The sequence below is a fragment of the Epinephelus moara genome, chromosome 3, assembly GCF_006386435.1.
Source record: "Epinephelus moara isolate mb chromosome 3, YSFRI_EMoa_1.0, whole genome shotgun sequence".
In the NCBI taxonomy this organism is placed as follows: domain Eukaryota; kingdom Metazoa; phylum Chordata; class Actinopteri; order Perciformes; family Serranidae; genus Epinephelus; species Epinephelus moara.
In genome coordinates, this window is record NC_065508.1 from 10,527,441 (window position 1) to 10,540,891 (window position 13,451).

Genomic DNA, 13,451 nt, shown 5'->3' on the forward strand with positions numbered 1-13,451 from the left:
GGTTGATGCCAGAATGCTAGTGTTTTTGCTATCAAACTTAGTTTCATAGTTTAATTTATTAAAATTTGACAAGGCATGAAACAGCAGCATAAAAACGGTGAATCCTGAAATGCGTCAGACGTGACAGTAATCCACAGTAATCTTTAGCAAAGCATCGAGTCAAGAGCATGAACCCTAAATATGAGTTCATTAATAAAACAGTTTTAAACAATTTAAGATAAACAGGTGATAAATAAGTCATTTGTGCAACTTTTTTTATAATTATTATTATTTTTTCTTTTAGTTTTTTTTCTTTTCTTGTATCTTAAAGATCTTGTGTGTAGGATTTTGTGGCATGTAACAGTGACGTCGGAGAACTGAAACTTCTCGTGTGGCAAGGTGTGAAAATGCAAACAGCCCTTTCTGAGCCAGTGTTTGATTTGTCCATTCTGGGCTACTGTAGAAACAACATGGTGGACTCTGCAAGAGGACCCGCTCCATATAAAGATATAAACGGCTCATTCAAAGGTGATGACAGCACCTTATTCTTATTTTTTGGTGATTATAAACTATTTCTGCCAATGCATGCCCCTAAATTCTACATACTGGACTTTTAACTGTTAGCCTACCTTTTCCCTGTTGGAGGAGGCCGCCATTTTAGTTACATTTCCTTTTCTCTGTTCTCTGCCTCAGTAGGATGTTAGGTTTAGGATTATAACTTTTCTTTTGGGGTGGTTTATTTGGTATATTGGCCAGGGCTGTCCCCAAAGTTATATGTAAGCCCATGTATCTGTCAATAAAATATTATAATACTCTACATAATCTGCCTCTATGTCACCCCCCTGTTCCTTAAACTAGTTTTGGGTCGCATCAGAGCCACATGCTGTACGTCAGGTTTCACTGGTGTTTTTTACGCAGCAGTTTGGAGCTCAGACGCTGATGGGCGCTCTCGCACCGTGAGAGGAGCTCGTCCTGCCCGGTGAAAGACGCTCTGACAGCTCCGACTCTGTTGAAAAGCCTCAGAAACTCACCATCCAGCATTTCAGCCTTCACACAGGAGCGCACAGGCGTGCGGGCGTCCGCGGGAGCGCACTGACTGCTGAGGGAGGGATGGACGCCTCTGCACCGCACCAGAGGACCGCTGGGGTTTGTTGGGTGGGAGAGGTAGAGGCTGAGGGCGTGAGGAGGTGGAGGAGGAGGAGGACGGTAGAGTCAGTTTCGATTTAATTCCTCAACCGGCTGCCTTTACGCAGGGTGAGGTACAGTAGTCCGCCGCCTGGCAGTATAATCCGCTTGCCGGGAGGAGCAGGGAAAGCCCTCTCCAGACTGAGGCAGAGAGGGAGGGAGAGGTTCAAGTCGGACAGGGACAGAGAGAGTTGACAGGAGTGCTCGGTCCGGCTGCTGATACACACTCTGAGGACCAGGCAAGCTGTTTGAATCCCTCTGCACATCATGAGTGGACCGACAAATGGTAAGCAATCTGTGTGTGTGTGTGTGTGTGTGTGTGTGTGTGTGTGTGTGTGTGTGTGTGTGTGTGTGTGTCATATGTGTAAGTGTGTGTGCTGGTGAGTTTGAAGTGCACACGTGCATGTGTGTGTTCATGTGTTTTCTGCTTAATCAATAACACACAGCGTCCTGGGAGGGATTAACCTGAAGTGGACATAAACAGTCCCTCACTGAGGCTATTGATCACTGACACTTATTGACACTGTATTTCATCATGTCATTAGCTGTCTGTCAGTGAAGGTTAGAAACAGAGGCTGATGTCATGTATTGATATCCAACAGCGTTCATAAGTATTTTCATCATTGTCACTTTGCGTGGATTGATATAGATTTCTGTGGTTTGATAACAACCAGGGATCCTCCACTGGAGAAATCCCCACAGTCGCAGGACTCAATCAATTCATCAATCGTTTCATTTAATAAAAATGTAGAAGTTGCTCATCTGGCGAGAAATCAGTACTTATAGGAATCAATAGTAGTCAAGTGAGACAGCGAGCGCCTGTGACAGCTGCTCATGTATTTCCGAGAGAAGAAAAGAAGCCTGCTGTTCTTTGATAGCCGGAAGACAAAGCAGCACATCTTTGGTCGACACTGTGCCAGGCACATATTAAAATGTCCCAGTGTCTAAACATAGAGCCACATGAAGCGGGCTTTTTCATTAATGTGAAACCACCAAATCCCAAAATCTATTTTCCAAAAATAAAAAAATAAAAAGGCCAGCTCTGCAGACGTGAGCAGCTCCTCACACCTCCTCGCAGCCATTCAGTTTTATACTGCTCACCTCAGGGAGATGTTTAACCTTATAAGGGTTCTGGCAGGGCAACGCTGTGATGCAGTTACGGCCGTGTCAGCGTAGCAGAGGGGCCCTGACTGGGCGACTGTAACCCCAAAAATCTCCCACAGAAAAGAGGAGGATTATCTTTTGGCTGACTGCTTTGGTTCACACTATGGGAGACCTTTATTGGTTTTCACCCAGGCTGTTTATACGTGAGGTCAAAGGTCAGAATAAATATGCGTAGCTTTAAAGAGTGCAGATTTTAAGCCACTTTAGGCAGAATTGTAGGGAAATAGAGCTGATGATTTGATGATTTGAGATGATTTGTCTTCCCTGTAGCACACTACCATACGGTCAGTGACACAAATTGACTCTGATATCTTTGTTTGATACCTTATCAGCAGCTGTTTTGATGTTGTTCCTAACCTTACACGGGTGTGGCCAAACAGGATATAATTTATTTAGCTTTTACTCAGATATTTTTTCATGCAGATTATTGGAAAACTGCACCTGACTACAACTTATTCAGATAAAACTGGAAAAGAGTTTGGCTGACCCAGCCATAACCCAGATCACTGGTTCCCAACATGGGGGTCAGGGGCCTCCATCCATCCGAGGGGTCATGAGTTAACAGACTTGGGAATCAGGTGAAATATAGATCTGCTGCACCAAATTATTTTCAGGTTTTTCTCTAATTGGTGATTATAATGATGAGTTGCTGGATAGTTTTACAAAATGAAAGCATCTGAGACAGAAAAAAATCACTCTGTTTGTTGGGGGGGGGGGGGGGGCACCCCCAGGGTGAAATTTGTAACCTTTGTCAAAGGGTCACCTGAGAAAAGGGTTGGGGACCACTGTTGTAGACAACGTTTAAAGGCTGTGTGTGCACAGGATATTACCTGGCTGCTGGTCAGTTGTCTCAAGACAATGCAAAATACACACACACACTGGAGCACATACACTACATGTACACACTTGTTGTCACCTTCATCGAATACATAAACTAGAGCATACATTTAAAGCTACTACCAATAAAAAACACACAGAAATAACACACTCTCTCTCACACACACACACATGCACAAACACACACAGGTGGCTTTCTGTGTCTGTGGTTCCAGTCCTCGTGCTGCCATCTGGCTACAGAGCCAATGCCAGCGTTTGTGTTGCACACACACACACTTACACACGCTCACAGACACATACTGATAATACAGTTTGTTGGGAAACATTTTTGTCCCAGTTTTACCTTTTTTTCTTTTTTCTCTCCCTCTCTCTCCTGAAAACATTTATAGATCCACAACTCTCTGTCTCTCTCCTGCTGTCATCAGCTTAACCTGCCAGCATGTTGTGTGCGTGTGCACGTGTGTGTGTGTGTGCTGCGATTGCATAATACTCTGGGAGGCAGCAGCATTAACTGTAATGTAATTGAATGAAGTGGAATACAGTAGAATTGTTGCTCCGATTGTTGCGCACCGAAGAGAGTTCAGTTGATTGTCACGGGAAATCAAAATCAATATTGATCACAATTAGTGTCAGTCAGTGGAATCTATTCGGTACTGATGACAGGGACAGGGCTGTGTGTGTGTGTGTGTGTGTGTGTGTGTGTGTGTGTGTGTTTCAGAAAGCATAAAGAAAGGACTTTTTTGTCTCTGAAAGGGATTTGAACAGATTCATAAGCGAGGATGAAAGAGGTGTAATCCCAGAACAACCTCACGTGCCCTTCTTTGTCTCTCATACTGTGTGTGTTTGTCGTGTTCTGCACGTGTATTTCAAGATTCAAAGCTTTATTGTCATGTGCACAAGTTGCAATGATGTGCAGTGCAATTCTTAGTGAGCGTCCTCTCTGATTGCCTTAAATGGAGTAAGAAAGAAAGTACTGAACATGAAGAACTGAATCGAGAAGTAATTAATCAAGCAATTTATAAAGTGTAGTAGTCACAATAGTGAAATGTTTCCATTGCAACAATAGTACAAACTGAGGAGCTGAATATTTCCTGACAACTATCGAACACTGAAGGCCACCAGCAGCTTGAAGTGTCTCATTCAGTTAGTATATGTCTGTCTCTGCACACGTCTCTCTTTCTGTCTGTCTCCTAAGCCTCCACCTTGTAATGAATGGTCGTGCTGATCTCCCTGGCAGAGTAACAGACTTTCCAGGAGCCGCCACTACTTACAAAGCCAAGCCTTCTTTGTCTCCTTGTAACCTTCAGTCAAGTGTGTGTGTGTGATAATGTTTGTGTTTGTGTTGTGTATCTGTTTGATTGTGGGTTTTGTGTTATTGATCCACAAGGATGAAAAGGCCATATTGGACTTTTTGAAGGGGACAACAAATCAAACATCTGTTCTAATGTTTCAGAATAAGTCAACTTGTGGTTCTTATTTCTACTTTATATATAAGACAAACCTGAGCAGCTGTTTTCAGATTCATTATACATTAAAGCTTATGTTTAACCGTCACAGGCTCCTGTAACAAGACACTTCCCTGAGAATAAGATGCATCAGATCCCTTATCTTTCCGTGGCAGTTGTCTCACTTTTTTTTTTTTTTTTTTTAATCGCTTTGATCAGATGTTTGAATTCAGTTCAAAGGAAGGCCTTCAAAATGACAATAAGTGACATGTTTTTGATCCTCTCCTCTCCTCAGTTCAGTACCAGTCAGGTCTTTATGGCGGAAACAACAACAGCAGCTCCCCTCTCTCCAGCCGTGGAAATTCGCCTATCGTTTGTGAGCGCTGTGGGGAAGTGTGTCGCGGGGAGGTGGTGCGCGTCAAAAACACTCATTTCCATGTTCACTGCTTCACCTGCCAAGGTAAGAAAGCCGCCACACACCTACACACACACAAACATGCTTTCGTATATTCACTTCACATTAACACCTCCTCCTTTGGCGCTCATATGTATACACACACTCCATCCCCAACTCTCCCCCCCCCCACACACACACACACACACGTTTCATATTCATTTATTTCTCTATCTTGGACTAATGCGTGTGTTTCCATGTGTGGATTCCACCCACATCAATTTGCATAATTAAATATTAAATAACGAGCAGGACTCAGACAAGAAGGAACCAGCACAATTGAATCAGTGATTGCTTCACTGAAATAGAAACTGAACTATCTGTGACTCCAGTGGGATCAAAGTCAATCATTTTATATAAGGAAAACATTCAGTAATTGGACACTTCTGTCACCAGAAACTAAAGGTGACATGCAGCGTCTTCACAGTGAGCAGCAGGTGGCGAGATCTTTGATCTTTTAAACATAAGAGCGGCAGTTGTGTCTTAATATCGCAGCAGCCACTGCAGCACAATTATGGAAATCCACTAGGGAACAATCAGAGCTCATGTAAGCCAGGTACAGTATGTGGTGGTGTAGGCCTGTGGGCTGTTTACACGTCATACTTCATGAATCTTATAGCTGCCTATCAAAAAAAGCCAAGTATGAATGCAGCCATGACAATAAGAGATGAATTGCAATCTGTCCCTGAGAGACAGTTTGGTTCCTTAATGTTTGTCTTTTTATTTGTTTTTGTGTATTTTGCATTGTTTCTGTTATTGTATTTTTTGTATTTTATCTTGTGAAGCACTTTGTGAGTCCTCTCTGTGAGAAGTGCTATATAAATAAATTGACTTACTTACTTACTTTGTGTCACATGCATAACCGTACTTTTCCCTCCTATGTTAATAGGGCTGCAACTAAGTATTATTTTCATTATTGATTAACCTGACAATTATTTTCACGATTAAGGGATTTATCGTTTAGTCTTTAAAATGTCAGAAACCTTGTGATAAATGCTCATCACAATTTCACAGCACCTAAAGTGACAGCTTCAAATTGCTTCTTTTATCTTTATTATACATCATTTATTTTTACAGTTAACAAAGAAAAGCATTATTACTATTTATCATCAAAATAGTTTGGGATTAATTTTCTTTTGATAAACAATTCAGATAATCAACTAACAGTTGCGGCTGTAACTGTTAATATATTTGAAACCGTCAATGGTTATATCAAACCAGTGAAATTTGTCCCTGGAGACTATACCTTTCAAGGAATAGTTCAGCATTTTGAAAAATGTGTATATTTATTTTGTTGCTTAAAGTTACATGAGCAAATTAATACTGCTCTCATGCTTGTGTGCTAAACATAAAGCTACTGAGAGCAGACAATTTATTTACCTAGCATAAAGACAGAAAGCGGGGGAAACAGCTATGTTGAATCTTATTTGTTTGTGCCATACAAAATCAGAAAAGTAAATAATGTAGCTATTTCTCGTGTTGAGCAAGTTCAAAATTAACAAGAGCTAGCTCAAAGTTCAGTTCACACAGATTTAAATGAACTAATTTCCACTTATAGTTCACAATATTGAAATTATAAAAAGTTCACAATCCCAAAAAATGAACTCATTCACTTTTTTATTTTATAAAATCTTGCGCTCATCATTCACTCTTTCATATTTCCCGAGACTGGTCGGATGTTTCAACTCAATGTGTCATTTCAGACTTGTTGCTGATGTTGCTGAAATTCGGACTTGTTTTGTTTTTTGTTTTTTTTTCCAGACCCTGCAGACAGAATTTGCATAAAAATATGAGATTATTTCAGTGGAATCTGATTTCATTTGTTCATTAAACTCTTTCAAATATTCATATAAAGTGGTCTCTGCAGTACTGGCAGCTGCATTGTCTTAATTGCCAGTTACAGCCACGCAGGTGTTGACTCGAAGTCTGCTCCCATGTCGAATAGTGTTTCCCTCCTGTTACAAAGGGGAGTCCCCTCCTCTGTGGTTAGAGTTAGGGATACGGTTTAGTTTACATTTAGGCAGGTGGAAACACAAATCGATAGGGAAACAGTCTTTGACACAAAACAAGTATGCTGAGTCCCATAAATCCTTGGGTGCCGTTAAACACAGTGACTGAGCGTCATTAACTCTTGCAAGAGTTAAAGTAACGTTCACGTTCATTAGTTGCAAACGGATACTTTTTGTTCACCATTTACCAAAAACATGAGCTTGTTTAATGGTGTTCATGCACAACACTGGCCATTTCCCCCTGCTTCCAGTGTTTATGCTAAGCTAATTGCATGCTGGCTCTAGCTTTACGTTTAGCATGCAGACATGAGAGTATTCTCATCTAACTCCCTGCAAGAAAACAAATAAGAATATTTCCCAAAATGTCTGACTATTCCTTCTAAGTGAGTGGAACTAAAGCTTGGAAATAAATGAAGATATGGAATGGGAGGTTTCAGGAGAGGGAAAACACAAGTCAGTGTTTTGGAGTGTGTGTGTGTGTTTGCAGCACGTGTGTCTTTGCATGTTTGAGCTCCACCAGTGAGCAGGTGGGACAGAGCGCACAAATAGAGGTCTAGAGTCAGCAGCTAGCCTGGCAGTGCAGTCAGCAGGTTTTCAGCCCGTAGTCAGACTCCAACCAGCTAACCTCCTTTCACAGGCCGGGACCCACACAGTCCCAAAGCGTGCTGCACGACAACACTGTTTTCTCTGTTTGATCTGCCAGTAACATCGGCTGAATGCTCTCAGCCACAGAGCACCAAAGAGGAGGGTTTTCTTTCTGTTTTTATGTCATGCCATATTTCAGATCTTAAAAATAACCTGAGCCAAAATAACTGCTTTGATTGTTTGTTTGGTTGAATAATTGATCGGCTAACTGACTGATTGTTTGCTCAGTCAGAGCACTCATTCCCTCTGACAGGACACCAGCTAGACTTATTGACGGAAGTGTTCTGTCTTTGATATTAAAGTATTTATTATTATGGACAATTGATCTTGCAGAGTAGGCTTAATGACTTTTAGCTAATGGACCGTGGGCTGAGTAGACATCAGCTGATGAAGTGAACGAGAATCAAAATGTCAGCTTTTAGTACACAGGCGTCTTATTTTTTCTCCTTATTATTTTTTCCTCTTCTCTCCTCCCCCTCTCTGTCGTTCTCTTGTCTCGCTGGCTTTGTTTGTAGCTGTGAATGTCAGTGAGTTACAATGCGTCTTTGTTTGGTAAACAGTGTAATCTCCTGTTAGTGGGGCTATTTAGGATTGAAGAGAGATTGTTTTTTGGGAGAGGAGAGGAGATTTGGGATAAACGGAAATAGAAACAGATGAGGAGAGCGAGATAGATGAAACAGCAGCCCTGTGTGCTGGTGCCTGTGTGTGATTTGAGATTGTCTTTTGTTGGGTAGTGTAGTAACTGATTTAGGTTCTGTGGCCTAAAAGTTTTGGCTTTGGATAGTATAGACTTATATTTGAGAGTTACAAAAACGTTCCTCTTATGATTTCAATATCATGTATTTGCTGATCTTGATACTATTCAATGACAGTCAGCTGGTTGGCTTACCACTTTGGTCCAGGCCGAAATACCTCAACATTTATTGGATGGATTGTGGTGAAATTTTGTACAGACATTCGTAGTCCCCAGAGGATGAATCCTACTTACATTGTTGATCCCTGTTGTTGAGGCTGGTTTTGTGGATTTGGAGCTAAATGTTGTGCCTGGGGCACGTCGTGTATTAATGATACTCGTTACCTGGAGAGGTTGGAAAAAGATATACGTTTCTTCCCTGTTCCAAAACCAAAATCAAACCCTGAAAAGTGTAGGGTTAGCTAGCTAGCTACTGAAGATATAGCCTACTGAATGTATACACATGCTGCTTTTGCTTTTTAATGATTATAACAGTGAAAAAAAGGCAGACCCTGCTGTACAGGAACCAGTGAAGGGAAGCAGGGAAACTTTGCTGATGTTCAACCAGCTGTGTGTCAGATGAGCGTTGTTTGACTTTCCCTGGAGATCCCTGCCCATCTGGCGGCGGAGGTGCTGGTGCTGTGGCGATCAGCAGTGATGTGGTGGTTCACTTTCACACTGTGATCCGTAGCCTATAGTTGAAATTGAAAGAGCATTGACATTGACACTAACCTTTCACCTAGTGCCATCATCAGGTCAGAGCTTTAATTTGTCCAATACTTTTATCTGGCATCAGTCCCATGTTGTGTGTAGTGCTATTTACCTGCTAAAGCACTGAGATTGTAAAAACAGTAAATATTACCTACTAAACATCAGAATGTTATTATTTTCCTTGTCATTTCACTTTAAGCTCCACTGTGCCTAAGCTCAGCTCCACAGAGATGCTAGCATATCTCTGCTACTTTGTTGTTTTCATTAGTAATTCAGTAGTAGTGTTTTGGATTTTGGGACAAGCATCACATTAAACCCAAGTAGAAAGCTTTAAAAGTGCTGCATGTGTCTGGAGACTTAAATACAGTTGGGTTGTTGGTTTGGTCTTACTCCACCAACCCCCAAGTGTATTTGACAAGTTTTGAGTGACACTCAACAATCAACTGTCTTTCTCTTGAGGTTCATACAGCACCTTTAAACCCTTTTGATTTAAGCCCTTGTGACGAGGACACAAGCTTTAATAGTTCTTTAAAATTTAAAATGCGTCTTAGGGAACTAGTCTCAGGGATTCACCTTGAGAGACTTTTATACGATAAACTCAATTTGTATGATACATTTGAGATTATCTGGGGCCCAATAGTCAGGCACCCTAATTCACCATCTAATAGCTGCAGTCCCTACTGTGAGTCACCATGTTTTGTTGTTCTTGGCCATTTTTCCTAAATTAAATTAATTGAATTAAATATAAAAAATAAATGTTTAATATTCATATGTAATTTTATATCTCATTATTTATATATGTATCATAATACAGTAAAAAAAAAAGAGTCAAGAAGCTATTTAGGAATAAAATAATAGACCAACAATATGGCAAAGTCTCTGCTGGTAGAGTAGCAGCTTCATCATCTCATAATTTCTTCCAACTGCCTCAACATCTGCAGCAGTTTTACATCTTTCATAAAAGTAACAGTAATACCACCCCCCCTACAAGCTGTTCCTACAAGCAAATACATCACACTGGAAATTCCGAATTGAAAGTTTAACCACTGAAACTTTGTTTTCTGTCAGCATCATAAGAACAAAGCACACCACATGCATACTGATGAAGTTTTCAAGGCTGATCAGGCACAAGACGAATGCAACTCTGCAAATAATATCTTTCTGCTCTTGTAAAATCTGTCATAAAATATGCAACACGTTCATAAATCTGCCCTCGTTTTAAAGCCAATGATGCCAGTTTTTGGAATATTATGTCCATGTCCTGCTGGGTATGCAAATATGGGGTCGTAACTTATTAATTTGAAAGCCAAGTGTTAAGACTTAACTGTTTAAAACCACATTCTCCTCCAGCGCAAACAGTGCAGCCAAATCCAAATGATGGCACATCTTTGTACTGTTTATACTGAGACTGTTAGACTGGTTAGGCTTTCCCTTTACTCCCCCTCCTCTTTGATCCATCCATCCATCCCGATCACACTCATGCAAATACAGAGGAGCCACAGCGAGGAAATCCATCCCATGTTGATGATGCGAATAGATGAGGGAAGACAGTGACAGGACGGCAAGGCGTGTGCTGGATGGACAGATCGATAGTCTCATTGATACCTCCCCTGGGTCCCCCCCGTCTCTTCCTCCACATCCTCATCCTCTCACTTTGCTGTCTGCTTCCCTTTCTCCTCACATATGATGCCTTCCCTTTTCCTCTTCCTCTAATCTCTCCCTTGACACCCATCTTGCCTTTCTTCTCTATTCTCCACGTCTCGTCTTAGGCCTCGCGTCTGAAATAATCCCCCGTCTCCTCTTTTGCACCAGAAAATTGAGCCATGTACATCATCTGTGACCTTTAAGAATCTCTTTTTGTAAAGAGCAAACTTTTGTCATTACTGGAAAAAAAGGACAAATAACCCAAATTATTGGATTCTCACTGTGCATTGGAACATTTCAATCCCATTTTTGGAGTCTTTTTTGGGATAATTTTCAATTAAAAAGTCTATTCGGAGGTGATGTACAACAGGCGCACACTTATTTGGATGGATTGTACAACAGGGTCTTCACCTTCCCAACAGAATATAAAACAGACTTGTATGATTCTTGTTACCTAGTAAAAGCTCACTACAAAGCCTGACCCACTTTGGTTTGAAACAAGTTTGTGTTCCAGAAGTGAAATATACCAGCAGCAGTGTACTTTATCAGCATTAGTGTACACTCAGCCTCACAGACGGTCACGGATGGCTCTTTCTTCAGAAGAGACTTCAAGGACAAACTGTGAAGCATTAACCGCTGTATCAGCTCAGCTGTGCGGCAGCCTTTTGTGTGTGTGTGTTTCCCTGCGTGAGCGTTTGCACAGTGGGTCAGTGTGCTGGTGTGTTTCTCTGCACGTTTGTATGTTTTCTTGTGTCTCTGGAAGCTAAATCAGAAAGATGAGACAGTCAGCATGTGTACCAAGCCTCCAGGAGTTCTTGTTTCTCGGATCCATCTTCATTTATATCACTTCTTTTTAAATCCATTCTTCCTTCGCCTCTCTTTTTCATTCCCCAGACCCTTTGCTTGCGCCGCTGGCAGTAAACAAAGAAATCATTATCTGTTGTCTTTCTACCAGTTGCGTGTGTTTGTGCGCATGTGTGTCCAGACCTCAAGCACTTCAGTCTAATAGGCAACAAATCACTGTTAACAGATGTAGAAGAAAAGTATTTAAATACTTCAGTGCCTCAGACGAACTGCAGCTGAACCTGCCCCCCGATGAGCAAGAGGGAGGGGAAGTGGAAGGCTGGTGACGAATGAAGCCGATGGAGCGGAGAGTGAGGAGGGGGATAGATACTGGGATAAAAGGAGGGAGAAAGAAAATGCACAAAGCATGATGTTATTTATTGATTTGTATTTGTTTTATTAATTTGTGACCTGGAATTGATTTTCTGTTTACTTTCTCTACAAGTCTCCTCTTTCTTCTTCCTTCTTCTCGGTCTATAGTCAATAGACATGCTCGGTATTTATGGGAAGGCCCACAAAACGTCACATCCTTTTACGCCAAGCATTTGATGCCATGCTGAGGAGTTGCTGTGTGGCTTCATGCATGCTATATAAACTTAAAAATCCAGAGTTAAAGGATATTTTTTGTGTCTTAGTGGCTAATAGGAACAACATTTCATTAAACTGGTCCAGTATTGAGCGAGAGCGCTGCAGCCATCAGCCACCAGGCTGCAATATAAACACTCGGGGCATGTTTGCACCAGCAATTTAGGTCCATTAAAAGCACTTGTTTTTCCCACTGACTCTGATTGTTTTGATAAGAGTCTGACAACATTACTGAAAAGATTCCTACAGAGTTAGACTTATTGGTTATAGAGTAAGAAAAAACCCAAAATCGCTTTCATCAAACTCATCAGACTTCACTTAAATAAGCAGTAATTAATCATTGTCAACAGAAGCAAAATAAAACCCACATATAGGGATGCACAATTGATTGAATATTAATCACAATCACAAATTTGGCTTCCCACAATTAAATAACCATCATCAACTGCGCTATTGGTGCTCCACTCATAGAAAACTCTGCTGCATATCAAATCAAGTGCTTCCTGAACTAAAAGCCAGCTTTCACTTTTGAAGAGCAGTCCGCTCTGCGTGCACCCTGCAGCGGCAGCCTGAGAAAAACTTTCCTGAATATTGCAGCTGTAGACGGATGATGATGGCTGATTGCTGATTTTCGTTTTGCCCGTTCTTTGGAAGTATTTCGCTTTTAGGATAGAACAAATCATATGCAAAGAGTGCATGACACTGTCTGCACCTCAAAGTGACACAACTCACTTGTTGAACCATTGAAAGAAACTCTGCAGTCTGCAGTACAATGAATGAGTGAAGGTCAAAGAGAATAACTTCCATAGAAATAGGATGAGTGTTATTTTATTTCTTTGATAACTGGGCATAAGTTATTTCACTGAATGCCTGTCCTTGTCCATGACGGCAATGCTGCAGTGTTTAATGGAACCATGACTGCTGTAAAAAAGAATTTGAAAAGTAAAAAGTAAAGTGGTGGATATGTGTCCATAGGAGATGCACTGAATTCATGGAACAGAGGAACATTATTTCAAATCTTATTTTGATGCAAATATTTGTGTAGCACATGGTAGTGAAAGCAGTGCTCTGTTTATTTAAATATAAAAGTGCAATAACAATATTTTGTCCCCAAAACAATGAATAATCCTGATAAATAATCTTGATCACAGTATTGATTGATTGCTTATCATGTTGGCCTTACTCACAGAAGCCATCCTGGCTCATCCTTTCACTGT

General features: G+C 41.1%; 1 protein-coding gene across 2 annotated transcripts in view; it reads left to right on the forward strand.

Moving 5' to 3' along the window:
• The first annotated feature begins 1,043 nt into the window (after nucleotides 1-1,043).
• LOC126387707 (actin-binding LIM protein 3-like) overlaps nucleotides 1,044-13,451 on the forward strand; it is a 60,210-nt gene continuing 47,802 nt past the window's right edge. For both annotated transcript variants that reach the window (XM_050040327.1, XM_050040326.1), the window contains exons 1-2: nucleotides 1,044-1,450; nucleotides 4,906-5,070. In XM_050040327.1, the coding sequence (XP_049896284.1) occupies nucleotides 1,432-1,450; nucleotides 4,906-5,070 (184 nt within the window). In that variant the 5' untranslated portion in view covers nucleotides 1,044-1,431. The remainder of the gene's footprint in view (nucleotides 1,451-4,905; nucleotides 5,071-13,451) is intronic.